This window comes from Miniopterus natalensis, chromosome 7 (genome assembly GCF_054644295.1).
Source record: "Miniopterus natalensis isolate mMinNat1 chromosome 7, mMinNat1.hap1, whole genome shotgun sequence".
Taxonomy (NCBI): Eukaryota; Metazoa; Chordata; class Mammalia; order Chiroptera; family Miniopteridae; genus Miniopterus; species Miniopterus natalensis.
The window spans coordinates 35,307,159-35,325,191 of NC_142087.1; the positions used below are offsets into that span (position 1 = coordinate 35,307,159).

At 43.9% G+C, this 18,033-nt stretch overlaps 1 protein-coding gene across 2 annotated transcripts in view; it reads left to right on the plus strand.

Moving 5' to 3' along the window:
• Nucleotides 1-2,807: 2,807 nt before the first annotated feature.
• The window catches only part of ATP9B (ATPase phospholipid transporting 9B), a 118,103-nt gene continuing 102,877 nt past the window's right edge, over nt 2,808-18,033 (plus strand). Inside the window, exons 1-3 of one of the 2 annotated variants that reach the window (XM_087818917.1) lie at nt 2,808-2,914; nt 10,326-10,499; nt 16,965-17,115. In XM_087818917.1, coding sequence (XP_087675043.1) covers nt 2,808-2,914; nt 10,326-10,499; nt 16,965-17,115 — 432 coding nt within the window. Of the gene's footprint in view, nt 2,915-3,283; nt 3,434-10,325; nt 10,500-16,964; nt 17,116-18,033 lie in introns of those variants that run through there. The other variant, XM_087818918.1, reaches the window with a different exon arrangement.

Genomic DNA, 18,033 nt, shown 5'->3' on the forward strand with positions numbered 1-18,033 from the left:
GCTCAGAGGGACAGTTGACTCCGAGCTTGAGCTGGGAAGGATGAGACATGCAGCCTTCAGCATGTCTGCAAGGTCCTCAGAGCACACCTTACACACAAGTGTCTCGGGACAGACAGTGACGGGCGCTTTCACAGAATAATGGCTGGAAAGTGTAGGAGACCTTTGTGTTATGAAGGGGAAAATAAGTTGTCTAAAATGTAGTGGGTACAGTGGCTATAATGAACTAGACTAGAGGGCCATTTATTCTACAGTATTTTTTGAGTCCAACCTGTGTCCACACCACTGAGACCCTGGCAGTTCATCACTTGTGACCAACGCCAGGGGATAAGTAGGAAATGACAAAGGGAGGAGAGGGCCAGTAACAGCCTAGGAGATACTGCCAGGCAGGGAAGCCTTGTTCTAGGAAAGCTGCCAGGCTGCGAAGCCAGTGCGAGATGCCCTGCTGAAGGCCACTCTGAGAAGCTCTGTTACAATGTTGGTTGTTGAATGACTTTGAATTGTTACAATTTCAGTTGAGTGAGGTGGGGAGCTGTGTTACAATGTTGTTGAGTGACTTGGAATTGCTACAATGTCAGCTGTTGAGTGAGGTTGTGAGCTGTGTTACAGTGTCAGTTGCTGAATGACTTGGTGTTGTTACAGTTTCAGTTGTTGAGTGAGGAGGAGCTGTACTATGTCAGCTGCTGCAGGGAGTCTGAACAAGGGAATGAGTCAAGTTCATTTAGCAATTTGTAGGTCACTGTGTCTTTTGAGACTAGTGTCCATGGAATGGCCTGTATTCAAGTCACATGAAAAACATCTCAGTAGCATACTGACAACCAGAAAATGGGAGCAAGTACTTACGAGTATTATTTTCATGAGTAGCTCTTTAAATTATAAAAGTAATATATGAAGATATTTAGACAAGATGAGTTTAGAATCCAGAAGTTCAGGTTGAACATATTGCTTAAAACACATAGCCATAATGGACATATACATTATAAAAATAGAAAAATTTTAAAAAGGCATAGCCAGGCTTAAAAACAATAAAGTTACTGAACCAAAACACAGAGAAGTGAGAGTGACTCCAGTCTGCTGGCTTCTGGGTCTGAAAGCAGGGGGTGGGAGTGGGTTGGGCTGCCCTACTTGGGGTAGGATAAACCAACCATCCAAACCAACCAACCACCAACCACCAACACCCTGTTGCTGACAGCTGCCTAGGGCTGTAGCTACTACTGACAGTCCTTGGTTGGTTGAAGGGGGCAAGTGAGAAGTTTGGGGCCATTCCAAACAATCGTGTTAGGGGTGGCAGCTGTTGTGTGGCCAGCTGCCTCCTAAAACAAGTGGAGGTTGCTGGGGGCTCTTAAGAGTGAGTGTCCTGAAGAGATATGACTGCCTGGCAAGCAGTGTCTCAAAACAGACCACACTTCTTTCCAAGTCCCCATAGGACATTAGAAAAGTGACAGCCACTGGGGGGGGGGGGGGGGAGTGAGGGTAGGAAGACTCATGAACACTACTGGACTTGTATTATTTTGGATCTTGGAATATAAAACCTATTCTCCAAATATGTAGTTTAGAAATCTGACCACATATTTGGCCAGAAGAAAACCTCAAATATAAAAAATGTTAAGAGTTGGGACCAAATTCCTGAGTTATAAATCAATAACAATTTTATAAATTAACATCATGATAGCAAAGTTCAGAACTCTCTGAAGACTAGACCACTCTTTGGAGGCAACTTAGGGGGATAGCACAATCTTAAGGAAAAAAATCTAGGGAAATTTTTTTAAGTACAGGAGGAACTTGGAACAAATTTACATGTAGAAGACTGAGTGCGGAATTAAAACTACCAGAAATTGAAAGTACGGCGGAGCAACGACTGCATCGGAATTAGCCTTAAGATTGCGTCACTGAGGCGGGATTAGGCAGGGGATGCGGGTGCCCGGGAAGGAAGGCGAGGTCCCTGGGAGGAAGGAGCACTATCAGATACCATAGTAAAGAATTAAGTAAATGAACGTGTGCAGCAGCTCTGCAGGACTCCGCGGTCACAGAGCACACTCGGGGCGCGGTCGAGGCTTTCTCGGGCCGTCGCTGGGGCACGGAGCGGCTGGGGGCTGTCTCCGTCCAGCCAGAGGGAGGGGTCAGCACCCCGGAGCCCGCAGGTGCGGCCGGCTCCTCCGAGCTCGGCTTTCCCACCTGCGCGCGTTGCGCCCGGGGACGCAGCCTGGGCGCCAGAGCAGACGCGCCAAGCTGGGCGCCCCGCGGAGCCACGGGGCTCGGCTCCCCTTCCGGGGGCGGCGCACGTGCGGAGGGCGCGGGGCCCCTTCCCGACTCCGCGCCCAGGGGGACGAGGGCCCCGCCTGGCGCCCTCCGCCGGCTTCCAGACAAGGTCCCCGGGGCCCGCGGCCGGGCGGGAGCCCACGGGCTCCCCACGCGCGCTCCAGGGAGGCCGCCCCGCGGGGCACGCGCACCCGGCCCACCCCGCCTCCACTCGCACCCTCGCCGCGAGGTGACATCACCGTGCCCCCGACGCAGGGGGCGGAGCCTCGGAGCGCCTCCGCCTACCGCTCCCGCCCCCGCCGCTCGGTGACGTCATCGGGCCCCGGCCGCGCGGGGGCGGGGCCTCGGGCGCTTCCGACTCGCGCTCGCGCCCTGGCGGCGCGGTGTCGTCATCGGGCCCCGACGCTCGGTGACGCCATCAGGCCCCGACGCGCCCGCGGCGGGGAAAGGCCCGCCGGCCGCGCCTCAGCCGGGTTGGAGCTGAGGGGAGAAGGCGGGGAAGCGGCGGACCGAGGGGCGGCGGGGCCGGGCGGGCAGGTGGCGGCCGGAGCATGGCGGACCAGATCCCTCTGCGCCCGGTGCGCGGCGCGGCCAACCGCAAACGCGCGGCCTACTACAGCGCGGCGGGGCCCGGGCCCGGGGCCGAGCGGCCCAGCAGGTAACGACGGCCGGTCCTCCCGCCCCCCGCCCCGGCGGGGCCGCCCGGGTGCGCCTTCCCCGGCCGCAGCGTGCCCGGGGCCGCCACCCTGGCCGGGGCGCCCCGCCTCCCGGAAGCGGCCCTGCGGTGTCGGCCGGGCGGGCCCCCGGCTCTGCCCCGGGCCCGGGGCGAGGCGGCTGCGTGCGGCCCGGGGCCGCTGCCCGGTGCGCGCCCGGGGGCCCGCCCGGCCGCGCAGACTGCGGAGCCCGGAATCACGGGGCCGGGCCGCGGCCGCTGCTGACGGCGGGTCCCGCGCTGGGCCGGGCGTGGGTCCGCGGGCCTCCCGCCCCGGGTGCCCGACGCGTTCCTTTCTCACCCGAGGAGAAGAGCGCCGCGGCCGGCGGACGACACTGATGAGAAACCAGCTGTGGACAGGGGAAGGGCGCTCTGTCGGTCACCGCAGTGTGTTCCCTGGGACCGTGGAAGCCGTTGACCCCAGCCCCCGGGAAATGACGGGCCTCAGTGCCCGCTCGCCTCCGGGTGCGAGGTTTGAATGCACGTGTGTGTGTCCAGGGGCAGGTGGCAGTGTGGCGGCTGCGCCCCGTCTCCGCGATCTCGGGCACCTCGTTTCACGCGGGCCTCGTTTCCTCGGCGCCGTGGGCGATAGTAGTTTGTTCCCGAGGGGCTGCCGAGTTCCGTCTAGGACCAGAAGTACCATTTCTCCCTCCCTCCCCGTTGTCGTCCCTGCAAGTAGTGGGATTACTAGTCAGTAGTCCGAGTGGTTGGTTTGAGGAGACCCTCCTCCAGAAGCGCGAACCTGCCTCGCTGCGGGCTTCCAGGACAGTTTGATCGGTCGGCCTTCGCCTCCTGTGTTTGAGGCTCTGTCGTTTGGTGTGTCCGCATTTAGGACTCACTTGTCTTCTAGGTCGGTGTCTTATTGTTGTGCAGAGCTCCCCCTTGTCCCCGGTAACTTTCTTTGTAGTCTACTTTATTAGGTATTCATGTTGCCCTTCCTGCTTCTTGCGGGTGAATGTTTGCGGGGGGTTAGCTTTCAGGCTATCTGCGCTGTCGAATTGGAAGTGAGTGACTTGTTGAGTCCCGTCTTTCCGTTATGCGCTCCATCAGTCTCTGTCTTTTGATTGGTATATTTTAAGCCATTTACACTTAAGGTAGTTACTGATGCATTAGAGCATAAGTGTGCCATTTTATTATGTTTTCTGTGGGGATTTTTTTGTGTGTTTTTTTCTGACTCTCATTCCTCTGTTTCTCCTCTTGTCTTCCTTTGGGTTACTTGAACTTCTTTTGTTATCTCTACAGTGTTTTTGAGTGTAGGTCTTTGTATAGTGTTTGTAGTGTTTCCTCTGAGCATTGCATGTACACATGACTTATCAACATGGTGGGTTGGTATCAGTATTTTCCTGTGTGAAGTGTGGAAACCTGGCTTCCATTCTGGCCCCTTTACCCTCCCCCCCACTTTAAAATTATGTTCTAAGTATCAGATGGTGTTATACTTTTTGTTTAAATCATGGAATGATTTAAAACTAATGATGGTAAGTCCATTGTATGTACACATATTTTTGCTGTTTCTGCCTGCCTGGCTTCCTTCCTTCCTAATGTTCCAGGGTTCATTCTCATTTCATTTCCACTGGAAGAGCTTTATATAGCCAATCTTGATATTTCTTTTATCTCAGAATGTCTTTATTTCATTCCAGGATAGTTTTATTCAATATGAAATTTCTAGTTGACAATTCTTAGCTCTTAAAAACATGTTCCACTTCCTCCGATCCTTCATTGCTCCGATTAGAAGTCTGCCGTCATTCGAATTGGTGTTCTGTAGGCAATAGGTCATCTCTCTCTTTGGCTGCTTTCAAATTTTTTCTTTGTCTTTAGTTTTCAGCAGTTTAATTATGGTGTATCTTGGTGTGGATTTCTTTAGGTTGATGTTATTTGGTATTCATTAAGCCTCTTGAATCTGTTGATTTTTTTGTTTCACCAAATATAGGGAGTTTTTAGCCATTATTACCTCAAGTACTCTTTCATTTCATGCTTTCTCCTCTCCTCTCCTTTCAGAATTCCTGTGCTACCAAGGTTGGATCTTTTGTTAGTGTTATGTAATTCCCTTAGGCTTTTTTTTTTCAGTCTCTTTTCTCTGTGTTGTTTAGATTGTGTAAATTCTGTTTATTTGTTCTCAAGTTCCTTAATTCAGTCCTCTGTCATCTTCACTCTGCTGTTGATTCCACACAGTGATGTTTGATTTTTAGTATTTTATTCTTCAGTTTTGTAATTTATATTTGTTTCAAAAGAATATATAATTGGTTGATGAAGCGTTTTTATGTTTTCAGCTTAAAATGCTTGTAACAGAATTTTAGTGTCTAAGTTAATCTTAGTTTTTTGGTGTCAGTTGATTGTCTTTTCTGATTCACATTGTGAGTGTTCTGATTCTTGGTGTGACTGTTGGTTTTCAGTTGTACCCTGAGTATTTTGTCTGTAATGTTAGGAGAATGTGGGTCCTATCTATCTCTTTTCTAATGGGATTCCTTTGCAGTCAAAGAACATACTTTATGTGATTTCACTTATTTTAAATTTGTGCAGTTTGTTTTGTAACTGAGCATATGGTCTATATTGGTAAGAATTTGAAGGCCCTTGGAAAGAAAGTGTATTGTGGTGGTGTTGTGAAATGTTCTGAAGTGTTGGTCAGATCCTGTTAGTTAATGGTATTGAGTTCTGTCTTGCTAGTTTTACTGTCTGGTGGTTCTGTCATTTGTTTAGAATGGGGTGTTGAAGTCTCTGATTATAATTGTGGGTTTGTCTATTTCTCCTTTTAGTTTATAAGTTTTTGCTTCACTTGTTTTGCAGATCCCTCATTTGGTGCATACACATTTGGGATTGCTTTGTGTCCTTGATGGACTGACACTTTTAAGTGTTATTACCTAATTTGCCTGTCTGTCTCTCGTAATTTTTTTGCTCTGAAGTTTACTTTCTCGGACATTTTTATAACCACCCCTGCTTTCTCTTGACTAACGTTTGCCTGGCATATACTTTTCCAACCTCTTACTCGTAATCTCCTTATGTTAGAAGTGAGTTTCTCATGGTTGGTTTATATTTTGTATCCACTGTGCCAGTCCTTATCTTATGGTTATTGTATTTAGAACATTTGTGTTCAGTGTAATGATTGATAAATTGGGGCTCATTCTGCCATTTTACTTTTTGTTTCCTGTGTGTTTTGTTTCTCAGTTTTCTTTTCCCTGCCTTCTTACTGGGACTTTTTTTAGAATTCCATTTTCATTTATCTGTGGTGTTTTTAGTGTATCTCTTTGTATAGATATTATTTAGTGGTTTGTCTAGGTATCATACATACATAACTGTCACAGTATAATGGTGTTGCTATTTTATCAGTTTGAGTACAGGTTAGAATTCTTACCTTTTAACATTCTTTAATGTGCCCTGTTGGTAATGTAATTGTCTTGTAAAAGTATATGTAAATTTTACATATGTAAAAACATATAAATATTTCTCTGGTATACAGTTAGAACCAGATAACAGACAATGTTATAATTTTTGCTTTATCTTTCAAACATAATTTATAAGATTCAGGAGGAGAAGGAAAGCCTATTGTACTGACTCATGTTTTTTTTCTCTCTGTTCTCTTATTTCCTGATATCCCAGAATTCTTTATTTTATTATTTCTGTTCTGTTTTAAGAATTTATTAGCTATTCTTTTAAAGTAGGTCTGCTGGAAACAATTCTCTGTTTTTCCTTTATCTGAGAATACCTCATTCCTCCTTATTCCTGAAGGGTAATTTCAGCAGATACAATTTGGGGATGACAGTTCTTTTATTTCAGCACTTGAAAAATGTTCAGCACTTTCTGGCCTCCATGATTTCTGATGCGAAATCTGATGTCATTTGAATGTTTTTCCTCTGTAGGTAAGCTGTGATTTCCCACTACTTTCAAGCTTTTTTCTTTGTTTTTAGTTTTCAGTGGTTTCATTACTATGGTTCTTAACATGATTTCTTTGGGTCTGTACTGTTTAGGGTTTACATAGCTTATTGACTCTACAGTGATGCACTGCATAGTGATGTCTCAGTTAATGACAGACTGTGTAAAGGAAAGGTGTCCCATAAGATCATAATGCAGCTGAAAAATTCCTATTGCCTAGTGATATCCTCGCCACCATAAAGCTGAAACTTAGTGTATTACACAAATACTTACCATTGTGTTACAGTTGCCTGCAGTATTCAGTACAGTAACATATTATACAGGTTTGTAGTCTAGGAGCTGTAGGAGAACAGAAAACAAAGTATGTTTTCTTGGCATAAAGATTATTTTAGGTTAGTTAATTTTTAGAAACAGTAGATATGGGAGAAGCTCTGAAAACCAAGTAGGTACCCTTTGTAAAAGACATTTATATTTGTAAGGGAAATCTCCATTTTAATGGTGTCTCTTGCTATATTAGGAAAGGGGGATGACTTTATCTCTAGCAACTCTTATGCCTGAGGAAGACAGGACTTAAGTCTGAATAACAACTTTACCTGTGCTTTTCCTGGTCACCTCCCATAACTGACTCCCCCCACCCCCACCATCTTCCATCTTCAACTGAAGTGGTGGCATTAGCCATTTTTGGCGAGTTGCTCAGCTTTCCTGGGGAGACATTTGTACAGGAGGCATATGGGTTATTAAACTTTTGTCTATTTTTCTCTTGTTAATCAATGTCTTTTATTACAGGGGCTCTCAGGTCTCAGCCAAGAACCCAGAAGGGTGGAGGGAAAATTACTTTCCTCGCCTACAGAGCAGCAGGCTATACCCTACTGCCTAAGTGTGCCATCAAGGTCTGCATACAGACCTGTGTGTTCACACAACAGCGAAATAGCCCAGCAGGGCATTTCTCAGAACCCATCTCTCCAGCCATTCAAATTGTCTTGCTTAGCAACTGGAGAATCAGTGATTGGGCGCGGTTTGATTTGTCCGTGTCTGTTGGAACCTTCCCTTGCTTCCCTCTGCCATGTGATGTGGCTCTTGGCCCTGCCTAGAGGTGTTTGCAGTGTTGTAGTTAAACTTTAGTGTTTACAAAGGGACTCCTGCTGAGAACAGATGTCTACCGTCTGGTTATCTCTAAAATATTTCTTGTTAGACGCAACACAAATTTTTTTAATGCTAGTTTTCTCATTCTGAGTGTCTATACACACTTTTCTTTGAATCTTGAAAATTTTTATAACTGTGATGAGCATGTAAAAATATTTTACTAATTGTAAAGATGAAACTTGGCTCTGCTGTGACAATTTACAGTTAAAAAGCTTTTCTAAGCACAGAGTGATCCTTAGGACAGCATTTATCAAAGTGCCCAGGCCCAGGATTCCTCAAAATCAGGGACGTGCTCTAAGATTTATAACGTTTCCTTTCAGGTGGGTCTGTGGTTCGCTCAAGTTTGTGACATTGGTTAGGCTGCCAGAGTAGAAATGTCTCACTTAACTTTCTACAGCTGGCATTGTGGTCACATGGACAGAGTTGGTGGTTCGGAACATCAGTTTTAGGCAACTGTCGTGGGCTAACTGTCCACGTATCTTCAAACTTCTGGGCTGGCATTGACATAACATTAGATATTGTACCATTAACTCTAGTTTAGAGGTTTGTCTCAATTTATGTATAGTGTTGGTGTAATTCTTATGTCAAGAAATTGGTATTTAAATTTGTTACAGAATATTTTAGAAGAGGAGTCAGTAGCTCCAAGGTTACTGTGTACACAGTTCATGTGGGGGCCCCTCTCAGCTTGAGAGACCGACTGACCCTTTTCCTTGTTGCTTCTGCTACTCAGGCCAAGGCCTGCTTTTCAGGCACCTCCTTTCTTTCTTTACTGTGTTCTATACTTTATCTCTTCTCCTGTAGGAGGGAGACTTCCAGTTTCTTGGGGGGTCCATGTGGTTTTGCTACTTACTAATGACTCACCAGTGACATAATTGAACTTGGAAGCTGTATTTGATGAAGGAAATATACTCATTTCTTTATAATACTTTGGTTTTTTTTACTTTACTAACATGCAGGCAAAAGGGGAATTGTTTATTTTTCTTAAGGAAGGCTTAAGCATTGAGTGTATTTTAAATGTATTCCTCCCTTAAATATCAGTTGACTTCTCAGGAATGTTTCTCATCAAAATGGAAACAGTAAAACTGTTAGATATTTAAGATAAAAACGAGTTTAAGCTAGTTATTGTATTGACCTACTTTTACTTAGATATAGGTGAATTATGCCCCTTCTAGCACTTGAGTGTTTTGTTGACGGTTCCTAATTTCTTTAAACCTTGGCGGCAGTTAGGATAGCTGTCTTCATTTCATATATGGCAGTACTCTTGGGTTTGGTATCATCCGTTCTGTCGTCTTTGTTCACATTGTTTTTACTCGTTTTAAAATATGTTTCCAGAATTATACTTAATTGCTGGAAACGTTGATTTTTCTTGAGTGACAAACCAATTAAGTGTGTATGACACCAGGCAACAAAGACACTCAGGACTCTCTGCTTAGCCTGTCTCTGAAAAAATCCATTATTCATCGTCTTATTGTTTTTAAATACTGTGGTAGAATCTTCGATACAATAGGAAAATTGCTTTGGAAATGGGGTAAAGTGCTTGCCAGCTCAAAGGCTTCATTTCTGCAGTCAGGGTTGCTAACCAGGATGCTGCTCACACCGAGTATCTTTCAGACACGCTGGCATGCTTTTCTGCATTGAAATGGATAAGACTGTGACTTCCCCTAACGTGCAGCTCAGTAACTGGAAGAACTTAATGGAAAAGACAAAAGTCTTATCTTGTATATGTATCATAATATACTTAAGTGGTGTTTTGAATTTTAATTGCATTTTATATAAATATTCATTTTCTCGTTGGCTCTTTTTAAAGAAGTCGTGTTATACAAAAAAATAAGAAAAAAGGAATTTTTAACAGGGAACGTTAATTCTGTTTTAGGCCTATACACAGATCATATAATTTTTTGCCTAAATTATCTAAAATGATTACTGTGGTAAGGCCGCTGTGTGATGGTAACTGGAGTTGTTGTGAAGGGTGGGTTGTATGGAGAGACAGAAATGGGGCTTGTTTGATTGGTGCAGTGAGGTGTTCAAAAGATGGGTGTAAATAAGTGACTGCAACATCTCCTAACATACTTGTTTTCAACAAAGGTCTTTTACCTTGTTTTTAGTGACAATATGGTATTCAGTTATGTATTTAACCAAGTCTAACCATAAATATTAAAGTTTTTCCATGCTTTTTGGGTGCACTTTTAAACAGCACAGCACAGTGGTGATATCTTTGTAGATGAGTCTCGTATACATTTTAAGTTTTCATGGGATAGTCAGAACCAGTGGTTAACGTTTACTTTACAAAAAAAAAACGGTCTCTGGATCCTTACAAATTCCTCTCCTGTCTGTTCGTACCTTTACCCAGGTACCAGCTGGAGGATGACTCTGCCCATTTGGATGAAATGCCACTGATGATGTCTGAAGAAGGCTTTGAGAATGACGAGAGTGACTACCACACGTTGCCACGAGCCAGGGCCATGCGGAGGAGACGAGGGCTGCCGTGGTTCCTCTGTGGAGGGTGGAAGTTTCTCTGCACCAGGTGTGTGGTCCTGGCACTGAATTACCTGTGCACCTAATCACCTGCACTGTTATGTTATGCATAAGCTTAGCTTTTACTGTACTTACTGTATATCTAGCTAAATAAGATGCTCTCTAAGTGGTGTCATGGAGAGGGTTAGTACATCAGTCAGATCCAAGCAGTGCTGATCTGAAAGGCATGGACAGCCAGGTTCACTTTTTCCTGAGATTTTTTTTTTTTTTTATAGCAATTAAAAAAACATTTTTCAATTACAGTTTACATTCAGTATTATTCTGTATTCATTTCAGGTGTATAGCATAGTGGTTAGAAAATGATGTACTTTATAGATGTTTTAAAGTTTAAAAGTGGAGAGAATTTGTGACTTTGTAATTAATGCATGGTAAAATTAGTTCTGTCCCGTATCAACATTTATAAACGGTTTCTTTCTCTTTCGTCTATAATTCCACTCCCACTTCAGAAGATAGACATGGACCTATAAAATGCAATTTAATTACAGAGTAGCTGTGCATATTATTACTTTAATGCTTTGACTTGGAGTAAGAGTCTTCTCTTCATTTAAACCAGAGAGAAATGAAGATAAGAATTTCTCATATTTTAAACGAGTTCACTGGTGGTTGAGGGAAACACGCTGTGTGTGACATGTATGAAATCTGTTCACCTTTGACTCTAGAGTTTGGTTTGAAAGCACATCGTGTGTCTAGGACACTTTGCTACCGACGTAACTCTCCACTCTGGGGCAAGCAGGACAGGATTGAGGAGACCAGTGCCATCATGATGTGGGTGCAGCATGTCCGATAAGGTGCAGCTTTTACAGCTGTTCTGCTGTTCATGGTATGTAGTTGGTGCCTTCATCCGACCATGAACTTACACCCTTTGCCCATGAAAGGAGTGTAAATAATTGTGGAGGTGTCGTGTTCATGGTCCTCATTATCCTGTAGAAGTGTGTGGACAGATGCGTTTATACCTGATTTCATTTCTGGGTCAGCTCATGAAGTGGACCCCCAGGCACTGAGGAGTCCCTCAGGGAGGGCAATGTGGAACCAGGAGATGAACTGGGCAGGGTTAGGCTCTCACCCTGCCTCTTTCAGGTAGAGTAGCCCCTCTTCATGTTTCTTATGTGTTATGTGCTTTTCACATGAAGAAGAGATTTTGTGGCTAAACAGTGTTTTACAAATTGCTGACTTTTGATACTAATTTAATAATGTTTCCATGGCTTAAAAAAAACACCAAAACATTTTCTAAGTTAAGGAGCCAGTATTCCAGGGGTTTCTTTGTGGGTGCACACTCAATTCTAGGGCTAATCTCTTAACAGATGTAGCACCGGGCAGATGTTTTGTTTAGTTGTTCTGTGTCAGTTGTGATGCTGGTGCTTTTCATGGGGTTTGTCTATTTTCAAATTTATATTTAAATTCTGTTGATCTAGCTAATGCATGTGGCTCTGCAGGGATGTCCCTTCTTTATTCCTGATATTGGTGACTTGTCTCTCTCCCTTTTTTCCGTTAATCTTGATAAGAGATTGTCAGTTTTATTCTTTTCAAAGAGCCAAACTTTTGGTGTTGTCTTTGTTTTTGAAATTTTATCTTGAAATAAATTCAAACTAAGGTCAATGCTGCTTTTTATACTCACATATGCCCCCCCCCCCCCAATCCCTACCCCTTACCCTTAATTGGAACGTGGGCTCATTTGAGTGAGGAGGCACTGGACCCAGGTGAGAACTAACAAAGTGGGAAAATTGGTCATGCTTTGGTAGAGATCGTCAATAGTCAGCAAAGGAAAACCACTAACCATGCATTTGTATTGAACCAGCATAATTTTATTACTGTTTGTCTATCAGCGAGAGGGCCTGAGCACTCCCAGAGCTGACTGTGGAGAGGTGGGGTGAGTGGGCCCCTGTGGGGATTGCAGCAAAGAGCTTGAGGGGTGCTGTCTGATGGCTGATGGCTGTGGCATGTGGCCCTGCATTCATGTGGGAGGCGGGGCCGCTGGGGCTGTTCCCAGGGCTGCTCTGCCTCCAATGTGCACTTGCTGGAAGAAACAAGCAGTGGCACCATGCTCACAGCCAAGAACTGGAGGAGTCCCTCTTGTGACAGTGAAGGGCCAGGCCAGAAACCGAGCCAAGGTCTGACGTGAGAAACCACAGCCCTTCTCTCTGCTCTGTGGGCTGGGAAAGCTCTGGGATAGGCAGGTGTGGTCCCAGTGAGCTAGACCCTGATTTGTAGTCTATAAGTGGACAAATGCCTGGTTTTGCTCCCCTAAAGGGAACCTGACATGAAGGTCCTTGGAATTGAGCAGGCTGGTCACATGCTCATGGAGAGTCACTGAGTAACCAAGGGGATTTCAGAACATTGCTGAGAACACTGAGGAAGTGGTAGGGGTCCCGGTGGCATAGACCATAAGTCCACGGACAGTTCCATGTGAATGGTGGGGACTATAAAGGGCAGCATGGTACTTCCCATCTCGTCCAGTGGTTGCCAAGAATTATAGACTTTCAGTGCTTTCATTCTCCTGAATACACTGTTAAAATGATTATTTTTGGTTTTTTATAGGATTTTGTTTTTACCAAATGGAACATAGTCAAATTTTGTATTTTATTTGTAGTACTTTTCTTTTCTTAAGGAAAAATATTAAGAGCAGATTTGAAAATGTAGATGTTAGGACAGAAACACCCATGGTTGGAGGACATTAAAACAGCTCAGTGAATATACCAGACACGCATGTAAAGTCTTAATCCTAACAGAGTGTGATCCTGAGGAAGAGCTAAGTGCACCGTCTTGGCAGGTTGGAGTCTCGGGCACGGTGACCAGAGGTGTGGTCACACTCTTCTTGTTCAGTAGGCTGTTAATGAAATTAAAATCTGCATCTTACATAACAGATTATACACTTAGCAACTTAGATTGTTCTCATTTTTTTTATTTCCTACAAAATTTCAGTTTTCAATATTTGCTATTTTTAATAGCCCAAATACCAGGCATGATAAAATTTGATGTTACTAATATTATTAGGTGATGGATCAAAGGGTAGAAAAATACATGAAATTATTTAGTTTAATTATAGGAGGAAATGTTGGTGACCATTACAGTGAGGAAGATAGCAAATAATTAATGAGTTGTAAATATTTCAGGTAGATTGCAACTAATATTGATGAGTTGTAACTATTTCAGTGTATCTCTGTAGATCCTGTGAGTAGGAAGGCTTACTTTAGAATTTTTCAGGGAATGAGAGGCTTTCATTTCTTCAGGGTTTAAGAATTGCTTTCTCATTTTTATTATTTGGCAAAAATTCCAACTCTGACACATTGAAACATTTTTTCTGTCGTCTGTCTTCTAAAGCCCTGACTGTCCATCCTGTGTAAGAGCATGAGACACACAGATGTGTGTGTGGTTCGGGGTGAGGGGGGCTTTCTCACGGGATTTCCATTTCACTCTTTATCAAAAATCACTTTGTCCCTGGGAAAGTGGATCCTGAATGGATTTTCATGTGAAGGGAGAGGTATCAGGTGCTGGATTATTCCTGGTTCTGAATGCCTGCACACATTCGATTACTCTGCTGCACATTTGGGGTGCAAGAGCACGGGCACGGGAAAGTGCGGACCTTTTGAGAAGGCTGAGTGCTGGGCTGTGTTTGGCTTGGTAACCAGAGGTGCCCATTGGATGTAATAATTGTCTCCTTGTTTTGAAGGAGGCTCTCAATTTGGAGAGTTATTTAATTATGGCTAGTTATAATTTTAGATGACAGGATCTTGGTGTATATATATATATATATATATATATATATATATATATATATATAAAGATGCTTTATTTAATATTAGAATACCACTTTGATGATAGGGGCATTTGTGAAAAGCTACTATTCCTAAAATGTTTTAAGAAAAAAGTATAATTTGTGCACTGTTCGATTTAGGTTCCCTTATGTGAGGTGGTTTATATGTAAATGGAAAAGTGTCTTTTAAATTGTCGACAATTCAGAAACCATTTAGCAGCATAGAAATGTGATTACGTGAAGTTCCTGGCTGTTTTCTTCCAAGGACTTCTCTTTGTTTCTCTCTCTGATTCATTAGTATTTGGCAATGTATTTTACTCCTGTCACTTGTCCACAGTTGCCATGAATTCTGTTTCCCCCTTAGCTGTTCCACTCAGTAAAGGTTACACCTTTGTGGTTGCAGGATTTCATCTGGGACTTTATGCTGTCTGTTCTCAGGGCATAGAGTCACCTGTCCAGGAGCAATTCTAACCCCAAGCCTGTGCGTTCATTTAATTTTTTGAAGTAGGGTGTGATTTGGTTGTGGCTCCCTGACCATCACTTGATTCTCTATTTACATAAGGAAATAATTAGAAATAACACTTTTATTTGTTAATAGTCATTAGTAGCAAAGTGTTACGAGTAATTTAGTTATATCTTAGATGTCTAGGAATCTTAGTTTATTCTATACAGGGTTATGGAGAAAAAAAATTAACAACCTATTGAATGTATGGGTTTTTGGCCTTGGTATTTAATTTAGAGTTTGGGTGTGAGGCATTGGAAGTCAGCAGGGCCAGTTCCCTGTGCTGACGGTGGGTGGAGCCTGAGGTCTTATCCCAGCTGACATTACAGTGCTCATGTGACACAGACAGTGGTTTTCCATTTACGGAGCCTTCTGCCTGTAGAAGAAAATGCTGGTACCGGCACAAACTGTGAAGTCGCGTTTCCTAAATTTTATACTTTTTCAAGCATATAATTTGCCTGTCTTCTAGATCGTCTTGGGTTTGTCTGACTTTTGTACATTAAATCATCAGATTAGGTAATCATGTGTTTCAGAACCAAAATGTGTGTCTGAACACATTCCTGGAGAGTCTTGCTGTTTGAGGTGCCTAGGGGAGTGCGTATCTCGGGTGGTGCCTGCTCAGTAGCTTCCCTGTGACGATGGGAATGGAATGTTCTAGACCTTAGGTGTCCAGTGTGGTGGGCACTCACCCAGGTGGTTCTTAGGCACTTGAAATGTGCTCATGTGACTGAGGACCTGGACTTTTTATTTCATTTAATTTTAATTCACATTAAAATGCCACATGTGTCATGGCTGCCTTAGGGGCCAGCGTGGGAGTGTTGCAGTTGGTGTTGTAGGCTGGAGACCTTTGACTGTGACACTGGAGGCAGGACAGTGGCAGCAGAGCGGCTGAGTGCTGAGGTGGTGGCTGTGCCAGGATTTTCAGTGCGCAGCTCTTCCCTGGCCGGCGCCCCCACAGTGGCACGGACAGACCAGGGTCTCCCTGGTTGTCTCTAAAACAGGACTTAAAGTTCTTGTTTTCTCCGGTGAGTCTTGTTTCTGCTTATAAATTGTTCATTTACTTTTGTCATCTGTTGACTGGCTGCCCTTCTGCCTGAGGCTGAGGACAGCAGCCTGTGAATGAGCAGGAGCCACCTGACTGTTGCTAGGGGGTGGGGAGAACAGGGCTCTGGGGTCAGCTGTGCCACCACCAGTGCTGGTCTTTGAGGAATCATACCCCTCTGGCCTCCAGTTTTCTCCTGTGTAAGATGTGGGCATACGGCATCTGTGTGGTATGTGGACAGCTGTCTGAGACTGTGATTCAGTCCACAGTGTAAGAAAGAGCCCCTCCTAGCCTGGGTAACACGCATGTGCACGTGTGTAATGGGACTGGGGCTTGTGCACAGGAACAGGCATTGTACTGGGTCCGAGACTGTGGATTGGACCTGCTGCTGTGCAGCTGGGAGGGAGCTCTCCTGAGCGCTTAGCTGTGGGGTCTTCACTGGGAGAGGCCGCTGGCTAACAGCACGGTACATGGGTGTCGGAAGGTGTGTAGGGCTGGAGAGGAAGGTGAGAGATAGTATTTTAAGAAAAGTAACCCACTGGAATCTTTACACTCTCCCTAAAAATAATGGTTGGGACATCCAGGCAGGGAGGTGCCCATGCTCCCAGATCCCTGGCACTGGAGCGAGGCTGATTTAGAAGTAAAGTATTTGTTGCCGAGATGAAGACGGCTGCATGAAAATACAGTCAAGCTTTCACTATCATTAGACCATCCCGGTGATTTTAAATACTGAGTTGAGCCATAGTGTTCATTTTACATTAATGCTATTAGAAAAGTCATCTTTTAAGAAGGAAAAAGTGATTACATGATGAGGAGGTCATGTGGAAGCACTGAGCAGTGAACAAGTCACCAGGACCGGCGAGCCTTTCCTCGGCACGCGGGGCACGGACGGCTTTGGAATGCTGGTAGTTTTATTTTGCCAAGAAGAGGTCTAAGCTGGGAAGGTAATTTCCTTGAGGTTCTAGAAGTCATTATACAGTTACACAAGTCTCTCTCAGTATCTTACATCAAGTGTGGATTAGTAAGACTGACCCATTTTAAAAAACCTCTACAGATTGCTATCGGCGTCTTGTAAGTACAGAAGCAGTCATTATTGGCTATAAATGTGTGGAATTAATTTTAAAAAGCATACACAGCATACCTCTTTTGTTTCATGCAGTTGCTGCGATTGGCTGATAAATGTTTGTCAGAGAAAAAGAGAGCTGAGAGCTCGCACCGTGTGGCTCGGACATCCTGAGAAGTGTGAAGAGAAGCACCCCAGAAATTCCATCAAAAATCAGAAATACAATGTCTTTACCTTTATTCCTGGGGTAAGACTGTTAAGTTCTTGAAAATAGGTGCATATCAGAGATTGCTTGCTTCCTTGGTTTTCATTGTTGTTTTTTAATTTTTTTCCTTGTTAATTGTGTCACATCCTTTTGTTTTTCAGCCATGTTCAAATTGTTAAATCATACGCATTTTAATGGGTATAGCATAGAGTTCACCTGAAGAGAATTTATAGTTTGATTGCCTTCAGTTGTAGATAAACATCATATTTATATTATTGTAGAATTAATCAAGTAAAGCGAAGTGAAATTATCAGAAAATAAGTCAGATTTTTTAAAAAAAAATATGTCTTTATTGATTTCAGAGAGAGGAAGGGAGAGGGAGAGAGAGAGATGTAAACGTGAATGATGAGAGAGACTCCTGGATCAGCTGCCTCCTGCACGCCCCCTGCTGGGGATGGAGCCTGTAGCCCAGGCATGTGCCATGACCAGGAATCGAACCAGTGACCTCCTAGTGCATAGATCAGTGCTCAACCACTGAGCCACACTGGCTTGGCAAGTCATAAATTTTGTGTGGCTGGGTATTTGGAGGGAAAGTGGGATCTAGTGTTTGACACCTGTCTGGAGCTTTGTAGTTGAAGTAACAGGATTCAAGTATGTGACTCAGCATTTACGGCTATCTTCACATTACAACTTTCACACCTCAGTACATTGTTATGTCATTAGTTATCTTTAATTAGGCGCTCTTAACTTTAAATACTGAAGTTTAAGTATTTTGTTACTTTTATTAAATTACAATACTGAGTTTATGTGTGTTTAGAATACTAAATAGTTGAACAATTTTTGTTTTGGTGCATGATTCCCTATTTTAGTGATAGATTTATTTATCTTTCTAAGTCGAAAGGAAGCTGGTACTGATTATATTTCTGAATTGGAGTTTTTGTCATGTTCTAGGTATTAGCT